This window comes from Lycium barbarum, chromosome 3 (assembly GCF_019175385.1).
Source record: "Lycium barbarum isolate Lr01 chromosome 3, ASM1917538v2, whole genome shotgun sequence".
NCBI lineage: Eukaryota > Viridiplantae > Streptophyta > Magnoliopsida > Solanales > Solanaceae > Lycium > Lycium barbarum.
The window spans coordinates 144465925-144481401 of NC_083339.1; the positions used below are offsets into that span (position 1 = coordinate 144465925).

The following is a 15477-nucleotide window of genomic DNA, read 5'->3' on the forward strand; positions in this document are numbered from 1 at the left end:
TGAGCAATTGAACATCCCTTAAACATCCACAGACTAAACTCTAATATTTACAAATTTCTGAATCAGTCATAAAAAGAAAAGAAAAAGAACAATTGGAAGAACTTGAATACTTGAAACAACCCATAAGCCTTTCCAAAATTCAAAAGCATTTATGCTATAACTAATAACTCTATATAAATAATAAGAAGAAGAAAAATCCAGGAATGTGCACCATTCATTTTTTACTGATGGTGCATTGGTGGCTGTGGCGGCGGCATAGGATATGCAACTGGAAGTACATAAGGAGGATGATGATGGTGTCCATGAGGTAGCATAACCGGTGTTCCAACAGCTGATGCCATGTGACTAGGAGGTGCAGCGACAGGATGACCCATCGGAGCACCATACATGCCCATTCCGTGCATATTGGGCTGGGCCGCCCTGTGTTTAACAGAGGGCGGCCCAAGTGCAGCTGGATTTGATTGAATTGGGTTGACCTGTTGGCCTGTAATAGGAGGCTGATGAGTTGAAACATCTCCTCCATTGTTAATACTTGTAATGTCATGAATACTTGACCTTCTTCTATCTCGGTTCATGGAATTCAAACGAATAAAATATTTCTGAGCATGACTGGCCACTTGTGTTGGTGTTCGAGATATCACAAAATTACGCGAAATACTTCTCCAATCTCCTTTCCCAAATTTGTCTAAACCTAGCAAAAATAACCTGTAAACCAAACAAAGATATAGAATTCAGCCTCATGCATTAGATTAAAACTGTTTTTGGCTTAAAATTGAATGCTTCCTCTGTTCCAGATTATGTGATAATTTTCGTTTTTCGAGATTAAAACTATGGAATTCTGACTAATAACTTAAAATGTATTTTTCATCATATTGACACGAGAAAGATAATCCTGCATTAATTGTGCCGAGGGTCTATTCGGAAGCAGCCTCTCTACGTAAAGGTAGAAGTAAAGCCTGCGTACACTAGTAGGATTACACTGCATATGTTGTTGTTATTAACATGAGAAAGATTTGCATCTTATACTCCCTTCGTCCCAATTTATGTGAAATTGTTTAACTGGACACGAAATCTAAGAGAAAAATAAAATTTTTAAAATTTGTGGTCGAAAACAAGGCACAAAATTATTGTGACTAGCAATCACGGTGAAAATAAGAAGGGTAAAGTTAAATTATTACTACTATATATAAAAATATGTCATTTTTTTTTTTACTGAGTGTCACGTAAATTGAGACAGAATAAATAAGTAACTTTCGTGCCGTTTAACTCAGCCAAATTATCTTTCGAAACGCCAAAGTATCAGATAAATCAAGACTCAAGACAGGAAGTATTTAATTTACCTATGTTCTTCTTCAGTCCATGGTATGCCCTTTCGTCTTTCTTGTTCAGACCTTGAATTCCCTTTTCCACCATGGCCCCCAATTGGGTCATGGGTTGTACCCGAAAACCCATTTGAATAACCACAATTGACCCGCCTTCCCGCTGACCCGGAATAACCCAAATTACTTTCCTTATTTGATGAAGAAGCTTCTTCACCTTTATAATTAGGGATTGGAACTTGCCCTGCTTCAATTGCATTAACATCATCAACAAGTAACTGATAATGTCTTTTAAGTTCATCAATGTTTTTTGTAGGGACCATTGAAGCAAATTCTCCCCATTGTTGTTCAGTCCCTTCAATCCAGTGCACTGCAATTGCATTTTCAAAAGCTTTTTCTTCTTCTCTACTCCACAAAAGTAAATCTGAATTTGACATGTTTGTGTTAATTCACTTGTTTTATTGCTATGTTTGTGTTATTTTTTCTTTTTTCAAAGGGATAAAAAGAGAGTGAATGATAAGAAAAGGGGGTATCAATTATGTATTAATGGAGAAAGAGGACCACTTGTGTGAAGGGATGGGTTGATTTGTCACATTCATACAAAGTCATGCATTACAAAATTACAAAAAGTTAAAAGCCAATTGTATTCAACAATATTTTTTGGTTACTGTATTTTTCACTTAAGTTAAGAGTAGTCAATAGATAGGTATAGACTTTTGCTTAAAATTAGGAAGAAGAGAATTAAGAAGGAAACAAACTACTAAAAGATTATTATGCATAGAATTGATTAAGGATACTACTAACGATAAGGCCCCGTTTGTTAATAGAATTCTGTCCGTTAATTTTTATATATATATATATATTGTTTGATTATACATTAGATTTTTGATTGGTTTTGAAAATGAATTTTTCATGTTTGAAAAATTGATCAGTTTTTCAAGTGAAAAATCCTTTTCCACCTACAAAAATTCAATTTTTTTTCATAGTGAAATGCATATATACAAACAAACACAACTTCAATTTCCAAATACTACCATTTTTCAACTTCAATTTGAAAGCTCTTGTAAACGCCTAGTAAATTTCTACACACAAGGAAATTAATCAAAATCTTATAAATAACGAAATTAAGGAAAATAAAAAATAAAAGGAAATGAGATGAAGGATTCTATAAAGGAATCAGCTAAGAATATTAAGTAATCAAAATATTCTACATAAAAAAAAAAAAGGAAAATGAATACAAAATTCTACATAAAAAAGGAAAATGAATACAAAATTCTACATAAAAAGGGAAAATGAATGCAAAATTCTACATATAAGGAAATCAATGGAGGTCTTATATATAAGAAAATCAATCGAGATCTTATATACAAGGAAATTAATCTCGACCTATAAGTAGCTCGTGAAGACAAAAAGGTACTAGAAAAAAAAATTAAAGGAAAGTTTCCTTTCCAACACTTCCCCCTCCAACCACCAAACAAAATAAGGAAAGGTAGGGTTGAAAGTTACCAACTTTTGTCCAGCAGTAAAATCTTTCCTAGGTAGGAAATGGAAACTATCAATAAAATAATGATTAAGAGGGTGGAATAAAAAGATGAAACGTGGGAGTAAAAAATGGTACCTAATTTAGCAATCAAAGTGAAAAAGTGGCACCTTACTAGTAGTAATACAGTAGCAATGATTGAATGGGTGAATGGCGTTAAACGCAATAAGAGGCTCTTGTCTAACACTTCCCAATTTTGGGCCACGCACCATTGGCACTCGTGTCTCTTCTCCCTAGCTAGTGTTTTTAAACACAAGTTTTTTTCCTTTAGTTAAGTCTCTTGTTGTAACTTGTAAATTATAGAGTATTCAGTATTTTTTGAACGGACATGTTGATTTTTCTTTGCTTGTAATGTATGACATCAATGGTATCCGAGTGCACCTCTTCATGGGGATGATTAAAGTGCAACGAAATGCCTTATGGTAGCTAAAAGGGACCCAAAACTTTTTTAACCCAAAAAATAATTTTTGGAACCAAACTAATCCTTTAAAAAAAAAAAAAAAACTAAGCTTCATGCACAGAATCTGTGCGTGAAAGAGGGAGGGTACTTTTTTTTTTCCCTTCTTTTAAGCTATCAAAATCACTTTTTTCATACTTTGGGCAGAGATTAGTCATGTTTCAAAACTCCGAAATATCAATATTTTATATAAAACTTAATATATTTTTTGCGTACAATAACGTCGGCTCATTACATCAAGTATACCTAAACGTTTGGATCGTCGTTTTAGGGGTTGTAGAGTGCCCCGAAGTAAGTTTTGTTTGGTTGGAAACTTGTCATCTTTAGATCTAAGTGTCATATTTTATAAGGTTTTGATTTAAGTGTTTTGAAATAAAAATATTATATTAAAAAATAATTCATCCAATACGAGAGGTTCAATAAAGTTATAATATATCTCATTCAATGCTCCCACCAAGGTTTGATCCCATGTTGTTGGCATAAAAAAGAAGTACGTAAAAAAGAGAGGTTAAACCACCGAGCCAAATTGGTGAAAGCAACAAAGTAGACACTTTTTATTTTTTTATAATGTTCACTAATGCTATCTAACCCGTTTTCATAAATTGAATTTTGAACCTCGAAATTGACATTCAAAACATCATTACCACGGGATTAGTATCTCGAAATAGATTTTTTATCATTAGATTTTTACTAAAGAAGAATGAAATTTTTGCACAAATTTTGGGCAAAATTCAAATTGAATGGGATAACGAGCGTTTTTTGGAAAATCGGCTCGGCTTTCGGCGGTTTGTCCGCGTAGATCTGGAAAAAATACCCCAGATAAAAAAATTCACGTAAATCGGACATCCGAGCGCAAAGTTATGACCATTTAAAGTTTCGACAATTTACAACTAGTTTTCTACCTATGCTCCCGTCCTTTTTTTTATTTACGTGAGTGAAAGGCATATGTATACTTGATGTAATGAGAAAGGCATATGTATTATACTTGATGTAATGAGAAAGGCATATGTATACTTGATGTAATGAGCCGATATTATTGTATGCTAAAAAAAATATTAAGTTCTAGACAAAATATTTATATTCCGACGTTTTGAAACGTGACTAATCTTCGGTCAAAGTACGAAAAAAAACTTAAAGATAACAAGTTTCCAAACTTACTTCGAGGCACTTTACAACCCCTAAAACGACGATCCAAACATATATGTATACTTGATGTAATGAGCCGACATTATTTTACGCTAAAAAAAAATATGAAGTTCTATATAAAATATTTATATTTCGGTGTTTTGAAACGTGACTAATCTTCGGTCAAAGTACTGAAAAAAGCTTAATTTTGAGTTTGATTTCCAAAGAACAAAGATGACAAGTTTCTAAGCAAACAAAACTTATTTCGGGGCACTCTACAACCCCTAAAACGACGATCCAAACGTTTAGATATACTTGATGTAATGAGCCGACGTTATTGTATGCAAAAAAATATATTAAATTCTATATAAAATATTGATATTTCGGGGTTTTAAAACATGACTAATCTTTGCCCAAAGTATGAAAAAAAATGTAATTTTGATAGCTTAAAAAAAGGGGGGAAAAAAGTACCCCCTTACGCACAGATTATGTGTGTGAAGCCTAGTTTAATTCTTTTTTTTTTAAAGGGTTAGTTTGATTCTAAAAATTGTTTTTTTTAGTTAAAAAAGTTCCGGGCTCAGCTAAAAGTGGGAAGAAGTGGGATAGGAGTCACAATGTTAAATACATTAATTGCAAGTCATGAAGTTCTTCTAATTTCGCACCTAGCATGAATGTATGATAAAAGATCATAATCATATGATTAAATTTTTTTAATTTGGTTTAATTAGAATCGGACTTATTGAACCAAATTAAAGTTGTAGGTCCGATTCTTCTATTCTTCTTGTATAGAAATTGATGACCATACATTGTCATGATATTGATTGATTATACATCATCAATATCTTGATACTAAAGAAGAATACCTTTATAATTGATATGCATAGTTCAAAACTAAGTGAAATAAATCTATTTATCCCCACTTAACTATAAAACTTTATTCTACAACAAAGTTTGAACTCGTGACACCAAGAAGAGTTCAATACAATGCTTTAATTTTGTCCCAGTTGAAGCTGATTTATTAAAATTGAGTTGATTTTTCCCCAAATAATTGAATAATTTTATCTGTAAATACTGGATATTTTGTTCATGCATAAAAGATTTTCTTCCTTCAAAATCCTTTAAGTGGAGAGTCCAAAAGAATTATGTCAATACAGAAGACAGACACAAAGAAGCAAAATGTATCATACTCTAAGAAATGATGAAACGAAGACAAGGAGAATAAGGAGGAGAATAATGGCTATACATGGAATTCGAAAGACTTAACAGTTTTTGTCTACCTTTAGGAGTGTTGCTCAGGCAAAGCCACAAGGGAGTGGGGAAAGAAATTGAGTAACGATTTTTTTTCAAAATTTGTCACCTTTTGTCTTCAACCTCTTATTCATGTAACTACGTGGCTTTCTCTCCTTCTCTACTTCATGCCGAAGTATGCACATCTTGTCAATATGATGTGAATAAACATAAACAATCAAAAACGTCATAAGGAAAGAAAAAAAAGAGAGGAAAAGTTTGACTAAAAGTTGTGCCAACAAGTCTAGTTTATGTGGGAAACTTAGATATTACAAAATAATCATGCAGTTATACAGTTCCTTTTTCCTAGGAGGAAATTAATTTGAATTAGGATATTCCAATATGCAGCTGTGTCTTGAATGACTCTATACAACCTTTAATTGAAGGCAATACTCTCTGTCTCTGTCACATTTTGCTAAAAGTTTTCTTAAATGTACTTCCATCATTTTCATACGAAAAAGATGTAGGGTTGTTTGCTTGTAACTTTTATAGAATAATAATAGTAACTACACATAAATTCTACGTGAGTTCGGATCAATTATAGTCTTCACTGACAATATTTTTTCGTTTAAGCGTAAATGATGTTAAATCATCGTATCAAAACAATTAAAATGAAATATATTAATTATAATATGAATTAAAGTTACTCATATTTTTTCTGGTAATACAAATCTATGATAAGGTCAAAATACTCCTACAAAGCAATATGTGCAAAATCAACGTACTAACAAGATTAAAACCTATTCTCAATGAGTAGTAGATATCTAGTAATCTAACTATATGGATCTTTTTCTTCCATTCTACCCTATCTTTAGCTAATTTTTCATTGATTGCAGTACTGGTCTTTTAAGACAACTTTCTTCCGTATGATTTTAGATCTGTCTTGTCCTTTTTTTAACACCTCTCGCCATAGTGTCACCTCTATGGACAGGTGTATATATAGGCTGACACAAGATATGATCAAACCATCTCAAACAACCTTCTCTCATTTCATCCTTAATGTGTGCTACATGCACTTTCGGGCGGATGTAATATTGTATAACATTGCATGACAGCAAATTAGAAACTGTCACGGTTTATATTTATTTCAAGGATACGAGGCCAAAAGAAATTAAGGTAAATTAAGGAAAAAAGAAGTTATATATGTAAATCCGACGTCAGCCATAGATCATACACATGAATGATAATGATACCTAAATGACAAAGCCGATTTTTGCGTCTATTCATGACCTATCCAAGTCCGAGGCTCTTTGCCTCTCCTTCAAATACTCTCAAAGGGCAAAGGCTAATAAAATCTTGTGGCAGTTAAGAACTTATTATTGTTGTTGAAACGACAAAGTGTCTTTGTCATGCCATAATTTCACTTTCTTTGATAAGTTAAGTTGTCTCCTTGATATTTATAACAAGTCACAAGGACCGCAATACCAGCAGTCTTTTACCACAAGAAATTTCTGATTGCCATACTCATTCAATCAACTGTCATCCAAATATTATCTTTAATGGGATAAGGTTTATACAATTTTTTATCTTATTTAACTACTCTAAACATTTGGACTCTTTGAGTCCTAGATGGTTCACAGCAACAGGGCTGTTTCTGTCTTTTCATATTTGTAATGGACAGGCTAATCTGTAACTGAGCACAACTTTTGGGAATTCTTGATCAATAGAAAAACTGAATCAATAACTACCAGAACCAGAATATAATAATAGTACGTGGCGAATTGCAGCTTTGAAACTGCAGAAGGATGCTTGAGCCTTTACAGAAGAATCAACTGAGCTACAATTACAGATTTCAAGGAAACCAAATGACAAGAAAAGGGGAGGGTGATGTGCCGCAAAATTTAACCAATTAAAACACCCTTTGACTGTTTGACATGTTTTTATACAGGTTCTTCTTCCCTTGTTTCAATGAAATGATAACACTGACATTCCACTTACAACATGACTTGTCCAATCATGTGCTATAAGACATTGATGTCCTTGAGGGGAAACAGAAACCAAAGGGGGACCCCATCCTTAAAGAGAATTAAATTGAAAATGGAGATAAAACTGGAGTTTACAACAAAAGGGCTCATAACTTGTTTCTGTTATATCTAGACACCGCTTTCCCTTTCACTAGTAAGTTAAACAGACTTCTATTCATCCTGAAACATTATATAACAATCATTCTCTGGAAACATTCAAATACCAATTTAGAAGAACAATGTGATCTCAGCCCACCTGAACAGCTTCAACAGACAATGGTTCATTTGCCAAAGTTATCTGGAGGAAAGATAAAAATCATGTTCTCAATCAATTTATCTCATGAATGCGAAATAGAAATCTTGAGTCAAGCTATAACTGACCTTGCAGCACAACCATTGAGAGTCCAGCTCCTGCAGGAAATTGCAGTGGAGAAGAGGACATGACTGATTCTACATCTTCTAGCAGCATCCATAAAACTCTCAACTCAGCTGTCTGATTCTATCTTAGGTTTAAGCTCTTGTCATCTGATTGATTTAGAGGGAAGTTCACCATCTTCATGATTTCCTTGTACAAGTGCTGCCCTTTCAGGGTTCATTAGCATAAGCTGCTGCATGTCCTTTGGAAGGACATTGAACACCGCCTGAAGATCCCCTCTTAGTTTGCTGCTAGTGGCATCAGAACCTGCCTCGGTAGTGCTGGACTGCTGCAACAGAACATTGCCATCAAGAAAGATGTATTGTCATGCATAAATGCTAATTAACATAGAAAAAAGTGGTATATAAGTAGTCCCATGAAGGTAAAAGATGTGGAGCAGAAGAATAGATCACCACCTCAAGTTTGAAAAACTGTAAAAAGATCACATGCTGAAAATCTATATTTTTTATTTTTTATTTTCCAAGCCATCCACCCGGTCTTTCACTTCCCGTGGTGGTGGGGGGTTTGGCATGGACCCTAACATGTTTATTTTCGGCAAAAGAGACGTTACAGGTGGGAGGAGGACTTAAAGCCAATACCTTCATAACATATGAAACTTGATACACTGAAAAGATAAATCCTAAGGACCAACTAAATGCAATGATCAAGAATGGAATTTCGGGGACTCTCTCTTTACACAAGAAGATGAACATGTCATCCTGAGTAATTCTTAGAATAAAAAGCCCGTCTTTGTGCAAGAGAATGCCAGGTTAAGCATAGACATAATCCATGCTGAAAATCTATATAATATCGGTCAAGTCCTTTTCTTACATATTATTCGGTTACATTTTTTTAAAATAATTAATTCTGCCACATCGCTAACCAAATAAGTAAAATCAAAGCCAATAAACAGTGTACTTGTTGCAAAGATTAAATTGGAAAAAAGCCATCTTCAGCGAATATTATTCTAAAAATAATGGATAATGTGTGAGTATTTTCCAAAATTCTCAGCATGTTACAACTATAATTAACAATACTATCTCAGCTTAAAAAAATTGATACTCATGCTATGCCAAAAAATATGGTAATTGTGAATCTATCATTGGCCAAAGAAAAAAGGAAGGTGACAAGGAAATTGGATGTACAGCTAGAGTCTGCATTTATGCGTGCAGACAAATTTAAGATCTATCAGCAATACAACCGAAGCTAACATACTATTTACCTTTCACTTCTTTATTTCCTTTTCCTTTCCTCTATCAACTGACTCAGCTTATCAGGCCTGGAAGGCTTAAATGACAAAAGACTAAATAGAAGTTCATTTTAAATTGCTTAACTTCTAATAAATGCATGATTATTTTTCAGTAACTAAGATAAAGTAGAAGAGATTTATGATCGAGGAGAAATAACCCCCAAGTATAGGTAATAACAGTTTGCACAAAAGGTAGGATTTTTCTTCCTCTCTATTCCATAAAGGTAAGGTCTGGGTACATCTTACCCTCCCCAGACCCCACTTGTGGGATTACACCGGGTATGTTGTTGTTGTAAGATTTTTCTTGTTTAAGCGTGAAATGCAACAGCAAATAATTAGAAAATATGTCTTCACCCTCTATCCCATCTTAAAGATCTGCCAGGCTTGAGTTCTTTACAAGGTTAAACAACTAACTAAGTCCTTCCAAACCCTGTAAATACTCTCTTTAGATTTGTCAGTGCACAATCAAGCTGATCATGAAGCACTCTGTTATGCTAAGTTGGTTCCAGGAAAGGAAGGAGGAGGGTGAAGGAGAGAAATGACATGGTTTAATTCCCCAAGCTTGTTTCTGGTTGTTGATGTTTGCAAGGAACTGAGTAAGTGAAATATTTATATTATTCCTCCTTTCCGTCGCATTTTGTAAGAGTTGAAAAGTCGTCATGAACAGGTACCCAACCCCTTCACATTTAATTCCCCTCCTCTTTTACTCTCTTACCGAATAAAAAGAAACAACCTTTACCGCTCCACCTCCTCAAACCCCTCCTATTTTCATCTGAAGCAACACAGGATTGCCTACCACGATAACTTGTCCACTGGAGTTATATGGCCTTCCCTGTTTGAATGCTTCAAAATTTGTTTGCTTATACTAATCAACTTAATGCATGCTTTCATCTTTGTAATAGAATACTAAAAGATGCAAAAGATGCTACGACAGGATCAAAGTCATGCTTGAACATATTCTGCATTAACACTCAAATGGTATAGTAGGTTAAGAAATGACAAAGCCAGACACTGGTATTTACAGCTGAGTTATTTCTCCTCCTAGTTCAGCGACCAGTTCCATTACGGAATTATCAATCCACATGTTGCCTTTGTCATTTACATGGAGTTTTATCTACATAAATCAAATACGTCCATCATGGATGAACCCCTTCTCCCTCCTACAACCGAAAACTCTCACAGATGCTTACGCTTAAATCTTAACATGAATAAAATTGCTAAATTTACTCATACAGAAAGTGATGTTTCAGCCTAATATCAGTCAGCAAAAGATTAACTCAGAAAACAATGGTAGCAAAGCCTTCAGTCTCAGTATACAGAATTTAATATCTATTATATATTTTTTTTTTGAAACTGGTAAATTGTAATATCTATTATATATATATTATATTCAGTTGGACGATTGAGGAGAAAAATTTGACTGAGCAGTGATACCAAAAGCATATACTAGCCTCTAATTGCTTCTACATATAACAAGGACTTGCTATACTAGATTTGCCAATTTAAAAAAATGAACTAAGAAATAAAATAAACAGCACATCAAATTGAAAAAAAAAAAAAATTTAATGATTAAGACAGATAACTGTTGGTATTTTAAACAAAACGGATGGCTTTCTGTACTTGCCAATACATAATGAGAAGGGGAGAAATGCGCTGTAAATGGCAGAATAACTCCAGATATTTATCAGGTTTCATTTAATTCTTTTTTAGAAAAATCAATTCCTTTTGAGGTTTTGGGACGTTTCTGCCATCACATGCTTGTTCCAATTGGAACCACATACAAAGCTATGTCGCTTATTTCTACATTATTCCTTTATGGATCTCCGGAGCCCTGAGATGGGAAGGTGATTTATTATCCTTCATCTGTTCATTAACCGTTATGGAATTACTAAAGCTTCTTCACAGGCACACAAAAATAGATAAACAGATATAAACAAAAAGGAAGAAAAAAAAAACAAAGAAAAAAAACATCAAACAGGCATCATGGGAAAAAATTACGCGCCTTAAACGCAATGAGATATTTCAGAAAACAATGTGATAATGAAAAGTCATGTGTTAGAAAAGGAGTTTCCCATCAATGGTATATGGTAATAAAGAATCTATGTCTCTCTATAGAAACTAGAGATTTCAGTCTCTTTTTTTGGGGAGGGGGGTGATAAGCACATATTCTAGTCACTTAGGAAAGAATGCTCAAAGACCATCTCACGTCACTTATATTAACTCATGATCAAAGTTCCATTTTCTAGTTCAGTATATAGGCATTTCAATATTTCTGTATGCATCACTTAGAGGTGAAGAACTACTCAAAAGTTACTTTATTCTTTTCTTGATAAAAAATTACTCAAAAGTTAGACTACCCAAGAGAAGAAAATGGAACTGTCACCATAAGTTTAGGAAAGCACGTGCCTGCAGTTCTCCAAGAAGATGCCTTTCAATTGCATTGAAAGTATCAACTATCTCCAACTCAGACATTCTAGATATCAAATGTTGTATGTCGGCCCTCATTCTAGCTTGCCTCCACAGCCTATACTGTTCTTGTTCAGCAACAGCACGCTTTCGTTGAAACCAAGGCAAAAAGTTATGCCCTTTCAGAAACCGCCTGTACATACAGGTACAATCAATCATTTTATCTTGAGTCAGGCAATAATCCATTAATTACGTGTATAAAGTGTGCTAGTAAACATTGAAGAGAAAACCCCCAAGGGATCGTTTGGTTACTGGTTAGTTATGTATTAGTAATGCAAGGACTAGTTATGCAGGATTTAGTTATTCATGTACTCCCTCTGTCCCAAAAAGATTGTCCTCCTTTCCTTTTTAGTCTGTCCCAAAAAGATTGTCCCCTTTCTATATTTAGAAACAATTTAACTTTATAAGATGATTTACAGCCACACAAATATCTAAGGCTTGTTTTGGACCACACATTTCAAAAGTCTTCCTTTATTTCTTAAACTTTGTGCCAAGTCAAAAGAGGACGATCTTTTGGACGGAGGGAGTAATAGTTATTCCATCTTCTAGCCTGCATAAAATAATACATAGATTCCCTTATAACTTATATATGTATTAGTTATGCGGGATTGTAAACTGGTAAGAAAAAACCGTACTTAGTGTCAGGGGCAGATCTAGGTCCAAGTGAGGGTGTTCACCCGAACACCCTCGGCAAAAAATTACATTATATATATATATATAAAAGATATTTTGGTATATTTTATGTACATATGTAGATTTTGAATACCTTGAACACAAAAGTAGGGGTTGGTTCAGTCGTTTGGGGGGGGGGGGGGGGGGGGGGGGGAATTTATCTTGAGGTTCCAAATTCAAACCTCAGGCACAACTTTTTTATTTTCGAACCCCCTCAATGAAAATTCTAGATCCGCCGTGTGCTGAATTTTGCACACAATTTAATACATGAACAATTTACTTCCTAACCAGCAACCAAACGACCTGTAAGAGTTCAAAGATGAGCATGTGAGAAGAAAAACTGACCATTTTTTTACCTGTAAAAGTCCAGCCAGTTGGATTTCATCCTCTTCAACAGAAACTTCCCAGGACCCCTTGCAGATAAGCTAGTGAGGAAGTCCTCGGCATTAAATGTGGGTAGAGGAGGAGGATCAACATATGGGGAAGATCCTTCAGAAGGTGTTGTTGGTCTATAATATGGGCCAAATGGGGCCAAGAAGTTGGTTGTCAGCTCTAAGAAGTGCCGACGAAGTATGTCATTATTAACAACCGACATTGATTCCTCTACCCTGGGTGACATACCTGCATCAATTAGCCTATTCAAGATTGAAGTGTCTGGCTTTGTAACTGGACCATAACTACTCCACAAGGCTTCTTTGTGCTCAGTCATAAGGCAAAGGGGACCGTCTCTCCTCAACTTCATAGCATTCAAAAAATTGGATGGCGTAAACTTCTTCAAGGAAAGATTAGGAAGACTAAGTCCTTCAGGTCCGGCCGGAATTCTACCAGTTGAAGCTCTAGCAGAAAACGGAAGTCGAGCTGCGTTTATGGGAGGATTTCCAACCGACAAGACGTGTGGAATTCTTCGAAGGGATTTCAAGAAAAAGAGGTTTGTCACACCCAAAATCATTGGAGGAAAAGCAGCACCTTCTTGAAGGGAGTTTAAATGAGCAAAGTCGGGATCATGAATGGTAAAGTAAGGCCTGAAATCAATACTACAGAGAAGGGGAGCGACCAAACTAACCAAACCAGCAACAGCTTCACAGCACTGAGGTGGTGTTGGCGCTATAATAAGAATAGGTTCTCCAATAAGTAACAATTCCCATAACTTCCAAAGCTGCATTAAAAGCCCCCTAAATGTCCCAAAAAGATCCGCGTCATGGAAAAGACCTTGTGGAACTGATTGACTCGACGGAAGAAACGGGGCTATTGGAGAAGCCAACTCTTCAAAAAGCACTCCACAATCCAAAGGCATACAATGGGCAGGTGGCAAGTTCACCTTAAGAGTAGCATTTCCAATCGGAAGCTCCATTAACTGACCTGGTACAGGAGTAGGCCACACTGATACATAAGAAGCAATGAAATTAAGGGCTTTTTTCCCAATGTCAAAGTACAACGGCCCCATGATCTGCAACAAAGGTCTAAAGACACTAGAAAACGGGTTGTGAGAAAGAATTACCACTGACTTTTGCTCACCACCCCGTTTTAGCCTTTCATCGTGTCTCTGTCTATTAAACACAAACCCGTACAAATATCTTGAATTCGCCCCTGTTTGAATTTTACTCCTTTGTTTTAGCACCTTCTCACTGGCTGTCATATTATCTACTTCCACTATCTCGGATGAAGGCAGTTGAGGATTCCCCTGCCTCCGGACACGGAAGAAAAAGATACAATCATGAATACTCGATCGGTTATGATTCTGAGAAACCGAATCCGGAAATGAGCTAAACGCAACTTCAAGCTCCTCATTATGCGTTAGACAGCCCGACGGATAACATTCTTCAATGAGCTGTCCCTGTTCAAGATCAAACCTAATGATACAGAAGCCAACAACCCATTGTTGTAGAGATTTTTCATCTACTTTTAAATCAGCTTCTGATCTCACCGAAAATGATGGAGATCTGCTCATTTCCGGTTACTGCAAAAAACTACAACATCATCACTCAAAGAACACCTATTTTCAACATATCCATATAAACATTCGTCTTCTCGTGTCTCATCCAAATGTAGAAACTTGTACAACTACTTAAACCTGTAAAGTCAGACAGGAAACTAAACAAATAAATAACTTGAGGGTACATGTACTTGGCACAAAACTATAATGTAACAAACAGAAAGACGACTACTAGGACCATAAAGATCTAAAAAAAGATTATTGAAGACTTTCACTCCCGTAAAAATTCAAGAAACAATTACAATTCACAAAAACATGGGGTAATTGGGTTAAAAAACGAAGTAATAAATATTAAATCACAATGTATTCAATCCAAGAAGCATAGAATTAAAATATAAGAAATACCCATGGCGTCTTAAAATTGAAGAATCAACAGCAAAGAAACAAGGGATAATTATCACCTGAATTCAACAAAGATACATCTGCCCTGTAAATGGATCGAAAAAATGAGTAATAATAATTGAAAAAAAGAACAAGTGGGTGTCGATCCAATGTGCTTTGATATTTATCACCAAAGGGGTAAAAACAAAAACAGGAACAAGTGGGTCTATCTAAGAATTTGAATTTGCACAAATTATTAGTAGATTTTCGAATTGGGTTTTATATAGACAACAGAGGTCTCTATCATGTTTGGATTTTTCCCTTCTTTGTTTTTTCTATTTTCGGACCCAAAAACTCCTTTTTAGCTGGTCCAAATCTGACAATATAAGATAAATTCAATTTTTTAACAGGAGAAGCGCTCTTTTAGGAAGAAAATAAAAAGACTCTGCATATATAACTTAAAGAAAATGGTCAAGATTAATTAAAATTTAAAAAACCCTAGTTGTTTTCTTAAATGTTCTCTGATTTTCTCTAACCTTCAAAATGACAAAAAAAAAAAGTAATATTACTTCCTTAGTTTAATTTACATGAAATCTTTTCAATTTTAGGACATCCCAAAATATTGGCAAATTTAATTGATATTCTGTACGGCCTTTCACAAATTTGAAG

At 34.8% G+C, this 15477-nt stretch overlaps 2 protein-coding genes across 7 annotated transcripts; both read right to left on the minus strand.

Moving 5' to 3' along the window:
• On the minus strand, positions 1–1882 carry LOC132633300 (transcription factor MYBS1). The gene is made up of 2 exons (XM_060349615.1): positions 1341–1882; positions 1–705 (listed from the first exon to the last, which is right to left on the minus strand). Exons 1-2 carry the CDS (start codon positions 1754–1756, stop codon positions 222–224), a joined length of 900 nt encoding a protein of 299 aa, XP_060205598.1. The 5' UTR covers positions 1757–1882; the 3' UTR covers positions 1–221.
• A 5665-nt stretch (positions 1883–7547) lies between these two features.
• Positions 7548–15200, minus strand: LOC132633299 (uncharacterized). 6 transcript variants are annotated; one of them, XM_060349611.1, is made up of 6 exons: positions 14889–15196; positions 12851–14565; positions 11763–11955; positions 8074–8396; positions 7949–7990; positions 7548–7872 (listed from the first exon to the last, which is right to left on the minus strand). In XM_060349611.1, the coding sequence occupies exons 2-4, from the start codon at positions 14440–14442 to the stop codon at positions 8214–8216; spliced, it is 1968 nt and encodes a 655-aa protein (XP_060205594.1). In that variant the 5' UTR covers positions 14443–14565; positions 14889–15196; the 3' UTR covers positions 7548–7872; positions 7949–7990; positions 8074–8213. The 6 variants fall into 6 exon arrangements, with proteins under 6 accessions (XP_060205594.1, XP_060205595.1, XP_060205593.1 ...); XM_060349612.1 differs by having other exon boundaries at positions 7548–7990; positions 8074–8393; positions 14889–15198; XM_060349610.1 differs by having other exon boundaries at positions 7548–7990; positions 12851–14451; positions 14889–15197.
• Positions 15201–15477: the final 277 nt, after the last annotated feature.

What these genes read in the sequence shown, in the direction of transcription:
- LOC132633300 (XM_060349615.1), bottom strand. Translation starts at nt 1,756, where the DNA reads ATGTCAAATTCAGATTTACTTTTGTGGAGTAGAGAAGAAGAAAAAGCT. An exon ending in TGGACTGAAGAAGAACATAG is followed by an intron (nt 706 to 1,340) that starts GTAAATTAAATA and finishes TTTGGTTTACAG; the next exon opens with GTTATTTTTGCTAGGTTTAG.
- LOC132633299 (XM_060349610.1), bottom strand. Translation starts at nt 14,442, where the DNA reads ATGAGCAGATCTCCATCATTTTCGGTGAGATCAGAAGCTGATTTAAAA. An exon ending in AACTGGCTGGACTTTTACAG is followed by an intron (nt 11,956 to 12,850) that starts GTAAAAAAATGG and finishes CTGTATGTACAG; the next exon opens with GCGGTTTCTGAAAGGGCATA. An exon ending in ATCTTCTTGGAGAACTGCAG is followed by an intron (nt 8,397 to 11,762) that starts GCACGTGCTTTC and finishes GTTCTGTTGCAG; the next exon opens with CAGTCCAGCACTACCGAGGC.